This window comes from Sycon ciliatum, chromosome 12 (genome assembly GCF_964019385.1).
Source record: "Sycon ciliatum chromosome 12, ocSycCili1.1, whole genome shotgun sequence".
Taxonomy (NCBI): Eukaryota; Metazoa; Porifera; class Calcarea; order Leucosolenida; family Sycettidae; genus Sycon; species Sycon ciliatum.
In genome coordinates, this window is record NC_088654.1 from 15,987,487 (window position 1) to 16,005,146 (window position 17,660).

The following is a 17,660-nucleotide window of genomic DNA, read 5'->3' on the forward strand; positions in this document are numbered from 1 at the left end:
CTACGATAACAGCTGAGCACTTCAATTTCTCATCGATGCATCATTGAACAAAAGAGCTACAGTGCAGTCATGATTGTAGACCTACATTATTTTTTGTACGTAGCAGTAAAAAAATCCATGCCATACGCGCGCCAGTCAAGGACAACGCGGGGAGGTCGAGTGGACTCATCAAAGGTAGATCTAATAATGATAATAATATTCATGGTAGATAGGATTTCAGTACCCCCGGGCCGCAGTCCCTGGTATCGGCAGATCTTATAGACAGTACAGTCACGGTGTCAAAATTAATTATGAAATACTCGGCTCAGCGCTGACATCAGCTCAGCTGTAGATAAGACTAAGAGTGTAGACAGTAGATCTACTCAGTAGTGATAGCAGTAGTGTTATGTATGTAGATCGGTGGCTCGAATCTTTTCACTCATGTCAGACTGTAGCTCTACTGTACTTGTACTAACTAATTTACTTGTACTTGTAGCAGAGTCATCATGGTCATAGTCATTCTATGAGTGCCGATATGACTGTACGTGTCGACGCGACGTCTGCCACTTGCAAGAAAATAATTGTCACTATTCTGTTCATTATTATGCGCATTGACACAGTCGCAGTACTCAGCATTGTCACTATTGTCAGACTCTGATCTAGATTCTAGCTCTCGTTTGTACGGTTCCCTTGTCCTTGATGCATGTACCGCATGTACACATGTGCTAACAAAGGCGGGAAAAGTCGAGTATAAAAGCTGCGTTCCGTGTGGGTCAGGCTCTTCAGTCGCAGCTGCGCCGTGCAAAGTTTTGTTTTTTCGAACGCTGTTTGTCCACTGGAACTACAGTCTACAGTCTACTGAATTCAAGGCCTCCCGCAGGTCTGACTCCCTGCCAATAATTTTTCCTCCGCTCGCTTGTTTCCAAACCACTGTGATCAGCAACCGAGTCTGAGGAGCTTAGCTCGGCCCATTGCAAGGTCGGCAGCAGGCCGGCGTGGCTTGCTCGTATGCGCGTCGTGATTCAACCATTTAGCAGTGTCCTCAGTGAAGAAATAATCAGTTACAAGTTCTGAAACGTGTGCCGGCTCGGAGCAGCGAAGGTGGTTTTGCTGCAATGACAAGCAGGCTGTATTCCTCATTGCAGCGAGCTCAACTCTCCGTTGAATATCTACATACGAACAGGTATGGTGAAGCCCACAAGTCCTACCGTAATACTAGGCGTATTGGCTTCGTCGTGAATTTTAATTTTATTAATTTTATGTCTTGCCGGCGTGTTGTTGCTCTGCAGTACCACTCACGAGTTCTTGTTTGGAGCGCTGGCCGAGCTCGTCGACAACTCGCGGTGAGTTTTCGCCCTGTTCCCAACAACTAAACACCAATCGGACTTTGGCGGAATGCCACAGGAGTGCTACGTAGTGACATACTCAGTACATGTTGTACATGTGCGTGTATTTGAAATTCTACTGCCCTGCTCAAGCGCGCGACGTTTTTGCAACTGTCCCCGCCAGCTGTTCGCCTTGTATCCCATCCGCTTTGTTCTGATTTTTCCGAAATAGGGCACTGATGGTGTGGACTTTCTTGAGTAGTCTACTAATAACTAATACTTTTCCTTTGTGCCTGGGTTGTTTGGGTATATCTCATTATTCTATTTTGTGATCCTGTGATCGTGGTGTGTGTGGGTGTGGGTGTTCGTATGTGGGCATGTGTGATGTGCATTTGTGGTCTGCATGTGTGGTCTTCATTTGTGTGTTGTGCATGTGTGGTGTTTATTTGTGTGATGTGCATGTGTGGTGTGTATTTGTGTCTACATTTTACTTTGTTGTCCGTGTGCAGAGATGCAGGAGCCAGTCGTATTAATATCTACACGGGTAATGCTTCTTCCCCTGGTTCTTGTGATGTGTGTGTGTGTGTGTGTGTGTGTGTGTGTGTGCGTGCGTGTGCATGTACTCACATATGTGCGTGTGTGTGTGCGTGCGTGTTTGTGCATGTGCATGGTGTGCAAGTGCACGCACGTGTGTGTGTGCGTGCGTGTACATAACCACACGTGTGTGTGTGTGTGTGTTTGACATTGCACAATGTGATCATGCTATCGCGTTGCTTTCTTTTGCGGAGGCTTCCACGGCGACTTCTCACCAATGGACTTTGGAGAGTCCTTTCGCCGCGGAGAATAGTCCGGACACTTGTGGAAATGGAAGGTTGCGTGCGTACATGTGCGGGCGTGTGCACACTCGTATGGCAAGCCTCATCTCATGCGAGTTTTGTCCCCGGTTGTACTGGCCTCGGCATTGCTAGTACACCTTTTTTCTACGTCTTGTGCCATCCATAAGTCCCCCCCCCCCCCCCCCTTCCTCCACCCCCGACCCAATTCCGGATGAGTCCGATATTGACAGCCACCCATTTTTTTGTAGCTGGCTTTTTGTGCCGAGTGTGCCTGCCGTCCCGTCTTGAAGATCTGTTGTGTGCGTGCGCGCGCGTCTGTCTTCTTTTTGGGGGTCAGTACGGACGACTAGCCCAGTGGCTGTGATGCCAGCTTGTTGTATGACGGTGACCGCGGCCAATGAGCGCGATTTATGTGGCAGTGGTGTCGAGTAGCATACTGACTCCCTGCTCCCTGTGATGCGTTCCGCCGGTCCTGCTCTCGAGTGGAATTAACCACCAGGGTTGGACGGCCGTGCCGGTGTTGTCGCTACTGGTCATGTCGCAGCGTGCAGCGTATCTGTATCGGAACAGAGACGTGGTGATGGGCTGCAGCTGTTGCTGTTTTCCACTACCGTGTATTGCCAATGTGTTATGTTTTGTGTGGACGACCACCGCCACGTGGAGTGCGCACACGGCACTGTGGAGCGATAAGATGCTGACTATGCATTTGTGTGTGTGTGTGTGTGTGTGTGCGCGCGCGCGCGTGTGTGTGTGTGTTATCAGTGGTTTTATCAAGCCCGGTCATGCCTCTGTGGTTCTGGTTGGCGTCCTGCCGATTCTCAGTGTTGCAACCCATGCCGTGTGTGTGTCTTTCCACTCGCATAGTACCCATTTGAGAGAATGAGATTTTGCTGTCGTCACATGGACAGCGTAGTCATGGCAGTGACACTTTGTATTCGGTGTCCATTGTTTCGGGTTGATTGTGGCATCTTGGTTTGTTCGGCATGGGGGCTTGCTTTCTGCTAAGAAATGCACTGTTTCCTTGGGGCAAATCTTCATCTTGCGATTCTGCAGATGTCTGGCATTTCTTTGCCCGTGGTCTGCCTCCGTTGGCTCGCAAGTTCACCAAGGCACCTCTGTCTTGCTGTTTGTCAGTCTTGTCACCGGCATTATTTCTGAACACCTACCTTGGTAACAAAGCTGTGAATAGAACAAATGATAGTGACATAATACCATGATAAACAAACGGAATACCCACCTACCTACAGTACCTTGCCATTTGCCGTTTATTTGTCACTTTCATTCTTTCTGAAGATCTGTGTCGTTTCCTCACCCAGTTGCCTGCTATCTGCCCCGTTCTTGTGCATGTGAATTGTCCTGCTGTTTCTTGTGCGTTTGTGTGCGTGGAGCGGAGTTAGCGTAATGGGCACGGTGCGCGAAAAGACGGCAGCTCCTCTGCGGTGAAGCCAGAATCTGCAGTTTCTGGATGTCGGCGCTTCCGATCTGTGCCAGTAATCAGACGACTGACTGAATAAATGGAGTCTGCATAGTCCAGAGTGGCACTGCGGCTGTCTGTTTGAAGGGATTCTGCCTGTGACGGCACCATGCCTGATCATCCCATCACCCCACAGCCATGGTGCCTTTGGAGCGCAAGGAGGGCATTTCGAGCAACTGGGGCCATCCCCGGTACGTGCAATGGAGCAGCCGCATGCACGTCCTGTCGCTCTACGGCCCTCGGCGGAAGGAGCATTGAATCTCTAGTTGGTGGTGTTGATCAACATTCACCAGCTCGGCTCCCGCAGACTTCTGGCTGACTAAGGCATTGTTTTGCTGTGCCCAGTGAGCAGTTAGGCTTGTTTGCAACATCGTGGCATATGGAGTCAACGTGGACAGCGAGTCATTCATCCAGAAGAGCAGCTGATGGTTAAGAAAGTGGGAACAAACAAAGTGTTTGATCTGTCTCCTGCTGTCGGTGGTTTCGTAGCGTGAGTGTTGGATTTCTGTGGCACATCAGCCGTTTTGTATGACTGAGTCGGGTCACTGATGCTTCCAAAGCAGGGCCACTGTGCTTGTCTTCATCTCTTTCAGCAGGAACTTGAGGAAGCGTGCCATTCATCTACTCCCTGCATGATGCACTCCTCATCTTCCCTTTCCTCCTTCCCCATTTATGTTTCCCTTGCTACTTTCTCCCTCTCCTTCCTCATCCTTCCCCATCTCTGTTTCCCTTGCTCATTCCTCCTTCCCCATCTCTCTTTCCCATGGTAGTTCCTTCCTCCTTCCCCACCTCCTCCCCCTTGCTACTCTCCCCCCCCCCCCCCCCCTCTCCTCCTCCTCCTCCTCCCGCGCATCCCTTCAGCCTTCCCTCCGCTGGCCATATCCAATTCTGTTCAGTGAAATCCGATCAAACAAGTAAATTCCATGCCGTGCGCTGTGCAGCTCGAGACCTGGCAACACTGGGATGTGAGCTGGTGTGGAGCGCAAACTTGACTCGCGCGATCGGATTTCGTTGAGCAGCACTATATTTTTAGAAGGCACTGCGGACATGGCCTGATCCAGTGATGATCAGAGCCCCCCCCCCCCCCCCCCCCTTACCTACGGGCAAGGTCTTATACCCCGAAGTCCGAAGTCCCCCTCCCGCCTTGTTGGTGCGCACGTCTCTGCAACTTGCGCCGCCCGACCTCTTTTCACCATCGACGTTCTTCTGCTTGTTGCGAACGTTGTTTTATCAGAGATCCACCGTACTTCATGTCCTACGGCCACTCCTTACAAGGCATATTTGTTTGTGCCGTGGTGTCCATAAGTTACTCCGTCCCTTATAATAATGTTCGGTGCGTGACCCTAATTTGGCGCTGACGTTGTGTGGAAAGTTGTCTTTTAGGGAGCTCCTTTTGGCAGGTGGTGACGTACATGTATGGACTTGGATGTACTGTGGGTGCTGGTGTACCTGCTGGCTTGGTTTTCATGAAGAGGCTTTTCTACTCTAGCGATTGCTCAACTTTGCGCACAAGTTCTGGCCTCGTTGCTAGTGATGCCCTTCTATGGATGCAAGCCATATTCGGCTTGGGAGTGGATCTCTTTCTGCGTTTTGTTTTCGCCCGCCATTTGATGCAAAGTGTGTTAGCTATGCCAGCTAAACTGCCAGCTAAACTGCTTCTCATGCGGGAAATTCTTCCTTTGAGTGAAGCCTCCGCATAGTGCATTTTCGACACTTTTTTTCATGAACTTCTCGATCACAATCTACCTGGCTGAAACCCATATTTGCACATGCTCTACATTTGGTACACTACTCTTTTTCCAGTTTTGATTTTGTGGAGTGGACTAAGAAATGTTGGGTTTTTTTCCTTTCAGGACAGAGTTTCCTGTTGGAGAACCATTCAGAAAACGTCTTTTTAGTTTAGTGAGGGACACTCAAAGTCCAGGACTCCCCGCATTTGATATTTTCTGGGCCTTTGCCCGAAGAACTATTATTTTGGCTTTGTACGCAAGTTTCGAATTCTTATAGATACAAGTCAATCTGTTCCCGTACACTCTTTTACTTATAGTTGTGGCATCATTTATCAGCACACGAAGAGACGAAGCCAGTTGTAAATCTGAGGCCTTTCGTGCCATTACTTCTCGAATCAGTACATGGTGATAATGTGACGAAGCGCAACAATGTCAATTTATACAGCATTATTTGTTCTGACACCTAAACTACTTCTGTTTGCCAGATCCTTAATGTCAACAATGAATTCTACTGGTGATGATGGTCACTTGAAACGAAGATAAGGGGCCACCGGCGCTCACTGCGTAGTTCTGTCTGGCTTGTACTTCTGCTTCCAACACTTTCTGTGGATGAACGCGACGAGCAAGACATATAAAACAGCGTGTGGCGGTGTATTGCTTCCAACGCTTGTGCTTGTGACGGCATACTGCTTCCGATGTTTTCCTCTCATGAATGCTACGAGCAAGACTTGCTATACAGCCTGTGGCGATGTGCTGCTTGCAACGCTTGTGTGCTTTTGACGGCATACTGCTTCCAGCACGTTCAACTGCTGAACGCTACGGGCAAAACGTACAGTACAGCTTGCGGCGGTATACATGTACTGCCTCCAACTCATTCAGCTGCTGAACGCTATGGGCAAGATATGCAATACTGAGCCAAGAATCATCATAATGACTGACAGCGCTGTTCACTAGACAGCAAATAACTCTTATTGGCGATGGTGCCATCGTGAGAATCAAGAACTCAAAAAACTCGACTGATTTCTTCTCCATACTAAGCTCTTTTCTTCTTTGTTTTCTTTCTCTTTATTTGATTGATTTTCCAAAGGCAAATAGATGCCTATCATGGGAATCTCAAACGTGACAATACATGTGTCTCCATCCTCGCCATACATTGCTTTATGTTCGTTTTAGCGACTGTGCACCTTCTTTTCTTTATCGTTTTTGTTGCATACTTCTGATTTTAGAATAGGCCATTTGAACGAAGCTGATCGACAGCTGGAGAACAGCATCATACAAAGTTGCAATTGCGCATGTTCAAGCGGCTGCTGCGTACCATGCCCTGACAAAACAAAAACAATCCCCACCCCTATTCTCCGCGACGGCCACACCATGGCACAGTGGTTAGAGCATCGCTGGCCTCTCCTGGTGGTGTCACTGAGTTTTTTCTTCGTACGTTTTCGTTTTCCTATTTCAACTTTCTCAACAAATAGAAATCAGGTCTGTGAGAATTTATCGGTCTATAAGAGTTTTTTTCTCACTTTTTTTGTGTGTTTCTTCTCATATAATTTTGCCCACTTTTTTATTCTTTTTCTTGCATTTCATTTTGTCATCTGTGTATCGAGCACACAGGGTCCTACAAACATGTCACGCTGCACTCACCCAAGCATGGTAATTTTCTGTATGGCTAGCTGTAATTCCAATTTGCTCGCCACTGCACTTTCTATTGGAACAATCTGTTCAGTGTGTGTCAGGGTCCATACCATGTTTTGTCTGGGTTTTTTTTGGTGTTTGGGCGCGCGCGCGTGTGTGTGTGTGTGTCCGTGCGTGGGCATGTGTGTGTGTGTGTGTGTGTGTGTGTGTGTGTGTGTGTGTGTGTGTGTGCGTGTATGTTCATTGTTCACAGAGGATTGCGCTTCAGTGCGCGGTGAGAAGATTCTATGCTTCCTCGACGATGGCGAAGGCATGTCTCCCGGTGCGTCCTTTTACGCTTGTGTGTGTGTGTTCGCATGTGTGTGTGTTTGTGCGCGTGTGTGTATATGTGTGTGTCTGTCTCTGTATGTGTGCGTGTGTGTGTGTGTGACTGTGTGTGTGTGTGTGTATATGTGTCTGTGTATGTGTCTGTGTATGTGTGTGTGTGCACATGTGTGTCTGTGTGTATGTGTGTGTCTGTGTATGTGTGTATGTGCACATGTGTGTCTGTGTGTATGTGTGTGTGTGTGTGTGTGTGTGTGTGTGTCTGTGTGTGTGTATTTGTGTGTGTGCGCATGTGTGTGTGTGTTTCTGTGTCCATCTTTTTCTTTCAAGATTCCCACCTAATTCTGATCTTTCCTTTGTTTGCTTGCCTATTGTTCTCTTTATCCCTGCCGTCATCTGCATCTCCACGGCAGAGCAAAGCGCAAAGGTAATCCAGTTTGGTTACTCTGGCAAGCGGAGTCGAGATGCCCAATCCATTGGCCAGTATGGCAATGGACTGAAGTCGTAAGTTTACAGCCGCAGCTCTGCTCTCTTTCTCTCCTGTCGGCGATGCTCTCTTTGTGCCTGTTTCAGATATGCACTGTCCGGCTTGCTTGCTTGCTGGAGTGAGAAACTGTCCACTTCAAAACCGTGTGCATCGTCACCTGGTGGCTCCCAAGGCTGAGCAAGGATGAGATTGGCAACTTGAGCACGCCAGCCAGGAGCAATGCATACGACACTGCCAATATGCTATTGCCTGCCCGAGCACAGAGCGGACGAGGTGTGCTACTCATCCACGCTGGTCACCTACAATGTTGATCTGGTGAACCGAGTGCCGCCACACCTGGCCCAGTTTGAGGTTCCCAACCCTGTGTCGCTGGCTGAAATTGGCCCAGCATCTGAGCCAACTTGACGCTGGACGATTGCAACAATAGCACACTCCCGCACTGGTGACAATCAGATTGCCTTCACCAGCTGTCCTGGAAACGTGTGTGGAAGGAGATCTTTCACAGAATGGGATGTATGCATCAATTTCCCACTGTTAGGTTTTGCGGGGCAAGTCCACTATAACCGTACACACCTTGATACCAAGTCTGCATAAATGGTCGTGAACTTTGTGAGGTCATACTCATAAATGTACTAGAATGGGTTGTACCTGCCAAGTATGGAATGACTTGTCCCGCAAAAAGGTGAAGGCCATCTTACAGTTGTAGACGCATGCCTCCCATTACTTTCCGCCACAAATACATCCAAGTTATGAGCCACAATGTGGACAATATATTTCTCCAAATCTCGCGAACCCTTTCATCTTGTAGCGAAGACAGCTCCCACACCCATCCCTCAGTGAATGTTTTTCGATCAACAGGTTGCGGGTTCAATCCCCAGCGCACCCAACACACGTCTGTCTTCTCTTTCTCATTTTCCTGGCTTTTCTTTCATTCTCCTGGGTGGTTACCAACAACCAGTGCATGACAGAGTATGTGGTGTGATGTGTGTGTGTGTGGAAAAAAAAGAAGAAAAAAATAGGGATTCACTGGCCAATAAAGGCCACTTCGAAAGGAAATCTGTGCAGTGTAGACCGGGTTGAATAGTGGCGACCAATTCTTCAGCCTTTGGAGCTGTTGAATGGTGCAATCCACACATCACAAGTTGCTACGTCTTCTGCCGTAGCATTGCCTCTGGCTATGGGTGTCAAGGTCGAAGGTCAAGGTTCGCCTGGAGAGTGGACCCACTCTCTGTGTCAACGATGTCTGGCTGTGTGTGTGTGTGTGTGTGTGTGTGTGTGTGTGTGTGTGATGTGTCTGGTTACCCCAGCAAGTGTAGGTTGTGCATAGGTAACTGTCTTGGCCGTTTTATGCCGATGTACTCCGTGTGGTGTAGACCAGGTGTGCATTGGTGGTCGATTCACATGGCTTCGCCAGTTGTGTGGATTAGACAGTTATCTGGCGCAAGTCTTGATCTGTCTCATTCAGATCTTGTCCGCTATCGTTGCTATAAGAGAAAATCTGTGGGTGCACATCCAGCGCATTTGCAGATTTGCGTGCTTCTCTTGCGACGGGCGTATACATGGTACATGGTGATGTGTGTGTGTGTGTGTGTATTTGTGGGGAGTGGGGCATTATACTTGGCACACAATGCCTGTCTGTGAACAAATATTTCTATGTACATGAACTGTAGTCAAGAACTTTGAAGAAGTAGTGCTAGTTGAGTTTGTTATTTGACTAGGGCAATGCCAACAGGCTTGTCCCTCTTACAGAGAGCCCTAACTAAGCACTATGCTCTTTGACAAACAGCTGGTTTACTCCCAGTGGTGTCAGTGCTGTGTGTGGGTGCTTGAGTTTGATTTGCTGCTACTGCTAGCCTGGCTTGCCATGCAGGCCTGAGTGTGTGGATGGCATGCAGGCCTGAGTGTGTGGGTGGCATGCATGCCTGCCCTGGTGTATCAGTCATGCCCAGACTACAGAGTGTAGTAAGGCCATACCTGTTGGCACTCCCCTAGTAAAAATAATAGCACACTCTACTACTAGTACTGCTTTTCTACCATAGCAGGTGGAAGTACTTGTGCACAAACAGCCAGATGCTGTGTGTAAAGTATGCCTCTCCCCAGACATACACACACACACTGCACACAACCACACACACACCATCAGGCAAGGCCTACTACTGTGCCACCACTCACCAGGGGGTGAGCCTGTCTTGCCAGCCAGCCATGCAGGCATGATGTGTCATGTGGTCTGGTGTGCACTGCCATCTCTGGGTTGCCTGAGCTCACACTGGGCCCCCATTGTGGCTTACATCTACCTGTCACAGCATGTCTTTACACTGTACTGCTTGTGTGGGTCATTCTGTACAGTACCACTTAGACTCTGTGTGTGTCTCTGTGTGTGTGTGTGTGTGTCTGTGTGTGTGGGTGTGTGGTGGATGTGTGTGTGTGTGTGTGTGTGTGTGTGTGTGTGTGTGTGTGTGTGTGTGTCTGTGTGTGTGTGTGTGTGGATGTGTGTGTGTATGTGTGTGTGTGTGTTGATGTGGATGTGTGTGTGTGTGTGTGGTGTGTGTGTCAATGTGCGTGGTGTCTCTGGGATGGCTGGCTTAGTGCTAAGTAGCACAGCTCTTACCATGTAGTTTGTACAATGGACTTGTGTAGGGCCTGATGGAGCTGCTGCTGTGTGTGTGTGTGTGTGTGTGTGTGTGTTTTGGCAGCGTTAAGCCTATGTATCCCTGCCCCAATTAGCCTGCTTCTGTCAGGCAGATACAGACAGGCCATAACATGTTGAGCACGCTGTTTATCCCCTCTCTGTGGCCTTGTTAGATGGGGAACCAGTGCTCTAGTCAGTGAATCTCTTGCATCTCTCTTGTACTTTGATGCTTGAATTGTTCTGGCCAGATGGTATTCTATGACCGTGGTGGCAGGATGAGCCTGCTTTTATGTGCAGGCAATCATGCCCGAATATTATTATTATTTAATTATGCCCCGTGCCAGTGCACAATGTCTGGTTTCTTTTGCTCTTTCTTTCTCTCTCTCTCTCTCTCTCTCTCTCTCTCTCTCTCTCTCTCTCTCTCTCTCTCTCTCTCTCTCTCTCTCTCTCTCTATCTCTCTCTCTCTCTCTCTCTCTCTCTCTCTCTTTCTTTCTCTCTCTCTCTCTCTCTCTCTCTCTCTCTCTCTCTCTCTCTCTCTCTCTCTCTCTCTCTCTCTCTCTCTCTCTCTCTCTCTCTCTCTCTCTCTCTCTCTCTTGTGCAGAGGCGCTATGAGAATCGGTAGAGACTTCATTTTGTTCACAAAAAGGTTAGATAACAGCTTACGTTTTGACTTGCATGCTCTCTCTCTGGATTTCACATTCTTGCCATACAAGGGCATGTGCATTCATCCAGGCCCGGCTGTGATGCCTGATATATACATGTATATAGCACGGCAGACTGCCTGAAGCACTGAGATGTTTTACCCAATGCTCGCGTTCCAATGGGTGACATTGAGTAATACGCTCCCTAGCATCGACTCGGTTGAGCACTCTGTCCTGTTCTCGGTCGCGTTCTCTCCCCTTGTGCAAAAGCTCGCTGTTTTTCTCTCAGCTAGAGCGCCCCAATTGTGTTGCTTTGAGACCACAAGATGCTTTTTTGCCAATCACTCTGAGCTCCGCCGACGACACCTGAACCTAACAAGGTGATAACAGGTAGCTGTCCGGAGATCTGTGTACACGCACACACAAGTGTCGTGTGATGACACACACATCTGCATTGGCTCCAGTGATCCTCGTCTCCAAACTGTTCTCTAACTTCCCCCCGATCTTCTTTTTCTCACCTGTCTTGTTCAGAGGCACGACGATGAGTTGCGTGTTTTTGTCCCGATCATTTCACGAGTCCGAGAAGATCCAGGAGGTCATAGTCCCGATTCCGTCCTGGTCCCAGGCCACCAAGATGCCGCTTGGAAGCACCCAACAGGAAACTGAAAAGGTAGGTGCAGTGCAGGCATATTGCACAATGTGTAGTCTTGTATTTTGGCGCAGTGTGTGTGTATGTATGTGTGTGTATGTGTGTGCGTGTGTGTGTGTGTGCACACGTGTGCGTTTGTGCGTGCCATGTTTTTGGTTCCGAGTTCAACTGGTTGGAACTTTGACTGGACAATGGTGGTCCTGGACAATGTTGTTTGTGAGTTTAACCAATGCCTGGTATCACTCCTGATGAGGAAAGGAGTCCCATTCATTCGTGCAAAATACTTCTTGGCAAATTGAACGTACCAAATGTGGACCACCAATGCAACCCGTGGTTCTTTTCTGGTCTGACGCTTCTACCAACCAACCATGGACAACTATGACAGAGCTAGTTCTCACACCCTTTGTCTCCAAGTTGCCTTACCTTGGCCTGTACTCTACCCGTCACTTTGGCATTCGTGTCGGCTGCTGTCACTTGATCCTCAAAATTAATGATTATCTTCCAATCAAACATAGCTATTTTTTTACACACATTGACGCTGTTGGCGTCTTCGTATTTTCCACAATCCCCCCCCCCCTTCTTTCTGTCTGTAACTCGAAGCTCTGCACCTCTTGCATCGAGCACTCTCTCTCTCGCTCTCTCTCTTGCTGTCTCTCTCTCTCTCTCTCTCTCTCTCTCTCTCTCTCTCTCTCTCTCTCTCTCTCTCTCTCTCTCTCTCTCTCTCTCTCTCTCTCTCTCTCTCTCTCTCTCTCTCTCCCTCCCTGAGTGAAGATTTACTATTCTATTATTTTGGTCAACTGCAATGTCCACCACCTTACGAATTTACTCATCGTCACCTATTTTTTTTTAAATGCTTAGCAATGCCAAGTTCTAGAATTCTAAATCTGGCCGTAAATGAATCTTGCCCTCTAATTATCCCCCCCCCCCCCCCCCCCCCCCATTTACGGGAATTTAACCTGAGTTGTCTCCCATATCATGAGATTTAGCCGCAATCCAAATTTCCATGAGCTTCCTCCTCAATATGTTGCTGCAAATTTTGGCTCACTCGGTTCGGACTTTTGATTGGCACTGCGAGTGAATATCGATATTCGATATTTTTTTCTTTATTTGACTGCAGCTTAGCGGTGCAAAATGCCCGCATTCTAGGCCGTTCTCCGCTCTACACAAATCTTTAGTTTTATTTCAATATTACGCTCCCTTGCTTTGGATTGGTTGAGCTCTCTTTCTGGTTAGCGTCTGCTTTCATAAAAAGCTCGCTGTGTTACTCGCAGTTGGAGCTTGTGGATGCTTTGAGCCGATTCGAAATTGCTTTCTTGTTCGTTAGGCTTCATCGCGATCGGCGCAACCAGTGACTCTGAACTCCGCTAGTAAGACCTAGCAAGGTCGAAACTGCTAGCTGCCCAGAAATCCATTGCAGCAGTCATGTAGAAGCGCAATTTCACAAATTTCAGCAAGGCCTTTGCTGCCCCATTGTCTTTGCCCCTTTGGATTTTATTTTCTCTTCGCTTCATTCTGCACATTCTTCATATTTTGTATGCATTTCGGAAGATTCTCTTTGTGCCCATCCGGTTTCTCTTCGGATTTTGTTTCCTGTTAAATGGCCCCCGGATGGAGAGTTCATTTCATACACAGTGAAGAACCTGTCAATGTGGTCACGCTGATAAGGCGACCACCTGTCCCAGAGGACCACTCGTATAAAAGGGATTTTGTTTTCAGTCGAATAGCCCTGGATGGATACAGATGCCAACTGTACTCGGGGACCTCATTTTGAATGTCCTTTGAGCACACAGTACAACGTGTGTGTCTGGGGGAATACACGATAGCAGGAAGGACAATGTAGTGCTGTCACACAACCTGTCTTCAGCCATCACCCATCTCGGCAACTGGCTTGGTGAGCGCAACCTAATCCTGAATAGTCGAAAGACAAATATTGTTCATTCCTGCCAATCGTCATGACGACAAGACATTGAATGTGCACTGTGCAGCTACGATAAGGAGGTGAATTTCAACAAAGTATTGTTTTCGTATTCGGTACCCAGCAGTAACTGGTCATTCTCCATGTCCATTCAATGAACATGTTCAAAACGAGACTCCTGAACCCCCCCCCCCCCCCCCCCCGAACGAAAACTTTTCATTTTGAAATACATGTAAAAACAACAATTGGTGACCTTCAACGGTCCCTAACAGTTAGGAGTCGTCCGTAAATATCGAACTTTTTTCACCAAACGAATTATTTTAGTTTAGACCCAACCCCTCCTTCCCTCTCAGAACGTACGAAATGTTGACCTCTACATGCGTATACAACAAAAGTCGCAAGAGTGTCACTGCTCCTACGGCCATGTACCTGTATCAATATTTTCTGAGACAAAATTGCTCAACCCCCTCCACCCCCGTAGCGAAATTATTTCGTTTTGTGCAAAAGTTCGGTTATCTATGGACGACCCCTTAGGGGCCATCCGTAAAGTGGTGTTTTTTGGGATATAAATTTCACTTTCTTTTTGTCTCCTGCTTCTATTTCTAACACTTTGATTAGCTTTTTACCTCGCTCTCACCCTTAGTAATCTTCTGTCACCTATTGCACTCGTATTAATTTTGTGATTGTTATTCACTATTGTTCATTTACCTGTATTGTCTCTGATGAGAAGGCTGGGGAAACATTCAAGAAAGCAATATGTTAGGATAATGACAGGGTCCTTGTTGGCGGTGCGCGCTTCTTGCTCTTTTCATCTTGATCACTTGTAGATCGTGCCCTGAACAATACGATATCAACCCCTTGGCGCCTGATGAATTCACTGCGAAAGACCTATTGTGGCAAACTTCCCATTAAACAAACCTTTGCCCGATATTCCACTGTTCATCAGTTTCAAGGAACAAAGGGTGGAACATTTCAACCAGTATTCGACAGACATGTAGCAGAATTAAACGAGCTCTTTCGAACCAACTTTTCTTTCGTGTGCGACTGTATTTCTCGGCCGTTCGCTGTTAGTTTGATTGTTTCATTTTGACAATGGCCTATGGGCAAAATTTGATGAAATTGGAAAGACCATAATTATGAAGAGTTAAGGTGCAGGACGAGATCCATTTTATCACTTTTCGGACCATGAATTCTTATGTCTGGTTTCATCTAAATCCGTGTGTGGATACCAGTTTTGTTTGAAGTGGTTTTTTGTTTGATTTTGAGTGTGAAATTTTGCTTGAAGGTCGCCTAGACTTTTTGATCACACTGAACTTAAAGTCCCAATATCTCACATTTGCCGCTTGTCATGATCTGTATCTAAACTCTTCACATCATTTTTATGACTACCGGTACTAGTGGCTACAATCAACTACTCCGACAAGCTTGGAAGTTACTTGTCCAAACCGGGGCTGGTCCCAAGATGGTTTGGACAACTGAGACTCGACTGACTGTATCTTGACACGTTGCCGTCATAGCTGTGGAATCCTCTGGTTCTTTTATTATGGTTGTACGCTACAAGGCTTTCTGTGGTGTCCGTGTGTGTGTGTGTCTGTGTGCGTGTGTGTGCTTTCTTTTCTTCTGCTCAGCACAAGATCGAGGTCAATTTGATTCAGCGGTTTTCGCCTTTCAAAACCATGGAAGACATCATGGGGCAGTTTGACAAGATTGTTGGAAATGGTTAGTTTCTAACGGATGTTTTAACCCTTTAAGAGCCACAGGAAATTTTCAAAATTGTGCATTTTTTCGTGTTCTTTGGATCATAGCTTCAGTTCTACCCACTCAATCCTCACAATCTAGGGCTTCCTGGAAAGGTCTCCGCGAGAGGAAGAGAATGAGGTCGATCATGATAGCCAGCACACCGTCTATCCAGCGCTAGATCGCAGCGACAGTACGAAAAATGCCCCAAATGCGTCCAATTGCGTCCCGCTCCAGATATTTCATTTTACTCGATCGTGGAGTTCCAATTTTTTCGTTGTGTACTCTTGACAATATCAACAGTGAAACCCGTGCAAATTCGAGTAAGCCAACTTGACGAAAAGTCTCAAAATTCTCAATACTAAAGTCGCACTGCGCGCTTTTGAAATTGCCGCGATCGCGGCTCAACTTACGAGTGATTTATCTCAGGAACCGTTGCTCGCAGCGCTTCGCGGATTGTTTCTCCCGACAGGTGAGAGATTTCTCTTCGCCCTGGATATTTCGATCACTGGATTTGAGCGAGATTGGACTGAGTTACGATCTTTTGAAGTTTTGCATTTGAATGCGTCGTTTACGACGCATTCAAGTATGGGGCGGCTCTTAAAGGGTTAACAATGCGATAAATAGAACAAATGATGCCAACATATTAAATGCCATGTGATGCAAAAAATGTATAAAATGTGAAATGTTTTTCTTTCGATGGTCATCAGTGAACCTACATCGAATGGTGATTTACAGGTGAATAAACAACATCATATGTACTCAAGCAAAGCTAGCGGATGTGCTCGGGATATTCGTTTAGCCGATCTTCTAGAAGTGCAGCTAGACCTTTGCAGATTCTGCTCAACAGCGTTGGCATCGGCAGAACCATACAAGCCCATCCACCCTTCCAGGAAACTTCCCTGATACTTGATAAGCCTCCATTTATTTTCGGAGAATTATTCAAATAAAATCTAAATGAATGAAGATGACGGCAGGCAATTCCTTGAATTCTCCACCTCGTCCTCATCTGCATGTCGAACTTGCATGACGCGTGCCAGAAAAGTACCACATTCTCCAGGTCCTCTTGCCTGCATTACCTGCCAAGTGCTTGGTACAGTCACGTCACACATCACCTGTCCAACAGTGTGCATAGTATCTGTATACTGTAGAGGCAGAACATTTCGTCAATGAATAATTTCGTCCAACTCCAAAGAAAGGGAGTTCGTCCGGTTGAAAATTTCGTCCATGGATAAGAAGTGTGTAGTGAAAAGCTGGACAAATCGACATTAGTCCGGTACTTAATTTAGTCCAAAAGCTCCTTGGACGAAAAAGACGAAATTAAATTCCAGACGAATATTTCTGCTTGTACAGTACCGTATTCACCCACATACAAGTGCATGCCCTTATATCCGAAAAATGCTTTTTTTCCATTTCGCCGGGAAAGAAATACTCCGGATATAAGGGCATGTCTCTTTCAATACGAAAAATACTATTGGTAACCTTGGACGGCCCCATACGAGTACCCATTTGCCTAATTTAGTCACAAATTTCTTCGTTCTTTGCTTACAGGCACGCTGGTTATGATCTACAACTTGCGACTTGGCGACTCCGGCCAGACCGAGCTTGATGTGAGTGGTAGCAGTGTCTGGACCTTGTTTTAGCTGTCCCCCTCCTCCCCCCTCCCCAAATACACTGAACCATACTTTGTCGTATATGCTGGTATGCTGGTTTGTATTCGTGGGTTGCACAGGTCACGCGTACTCATCCGGCGGATATGTGTGAATAATATATTTTGTAGTTCAGTGTTCAAGCGATCACCGCCGCCACCACCACCACCACCACCTCTTTACAGACCTTATATGTACATTGCAGTAGGCGATTATGGCGTTGCCACCACACAAGTCAAAGCAAATGTACCTGCGGATGCGATAGCATGCACGCATGCTTGCAAGTTCTTGCATGTCCTGACCTGCCCCGTTTGTTATTCCTACGGCAGACATACCGTAAAATCCCGCCAGAGCGCCCCGTCTCTCCCATCCGCCCCTCCCTGACTTCTTGTCAGGGACGTGATTGATTGTATCCTCGTATGACTCTGTCACAGTCTGTGATGCCGTACTGTTCTGCAGACGCGTGCTCGACCCCATTGGAAATGTACGCAACAGTGCCCACCCTCTTGACCAGGGATCGCACAAAACCTGAGTTTTGACGGGTCTGTACGACTCCTGGCTCTTGACCTTTGGTGGGTGTACGAGATGCACGAACAGTTTTCGTAGGGTGAGTACTTGTTCATGTACAGTACTGAATGCGGCAAGTAGGACT

General features: G+C 47.3%; 1 protein-coding gene across 2 annotated transcripts in view; it reads left to right on the forward strand.

The window, feature by feature from the left end:
- Positions 1-562: 562 nt before the first annotated feature.
- Positions 563-17,660, forward strand: part of LOC135827856 (ATPase MORC2A-like) — a 49,826-nt gene continuing 32,728 nt past the window's right edge. For both annotated transcript variants that reach the window (XM_065340286.1, XM_065340287.1), the window contains exons 1-9: positions 563-1,162; positions 1,269-1,322; positions 1,814-1,848; positions 7,230-7,298; positions 7,714-7,804; positions 11,019-11,063; positions 11,590-11,728; positions 15,251-15,341; positions 16,911-16,969. In XM_065340286.1, coding sequence (XP_065196358.1) covers positions 1,095-1,162; positions 1,269-1,322; positions 1,814-1,848; positions 7,230-7,298; positions 7,714-7,804; positions 11,019-11,063; positions 11,590-11,728; positions 15,251-15,341; positions 16,911-16,969 — 651 coding nt within the window. In that variant the 5' untranslated portion in view covers positions 563-1,094. The remainder of the gene's footprint in view (positions 1,163-1,268; positions 1,323-1,813; positions 1,849-7,229; positions 7,299-7,713; positions 7,805-11,018; positions 11,064-11,589; positions 11,729-15,250; positions 15,342-16,910; positions 16,970-17,660) is intronic.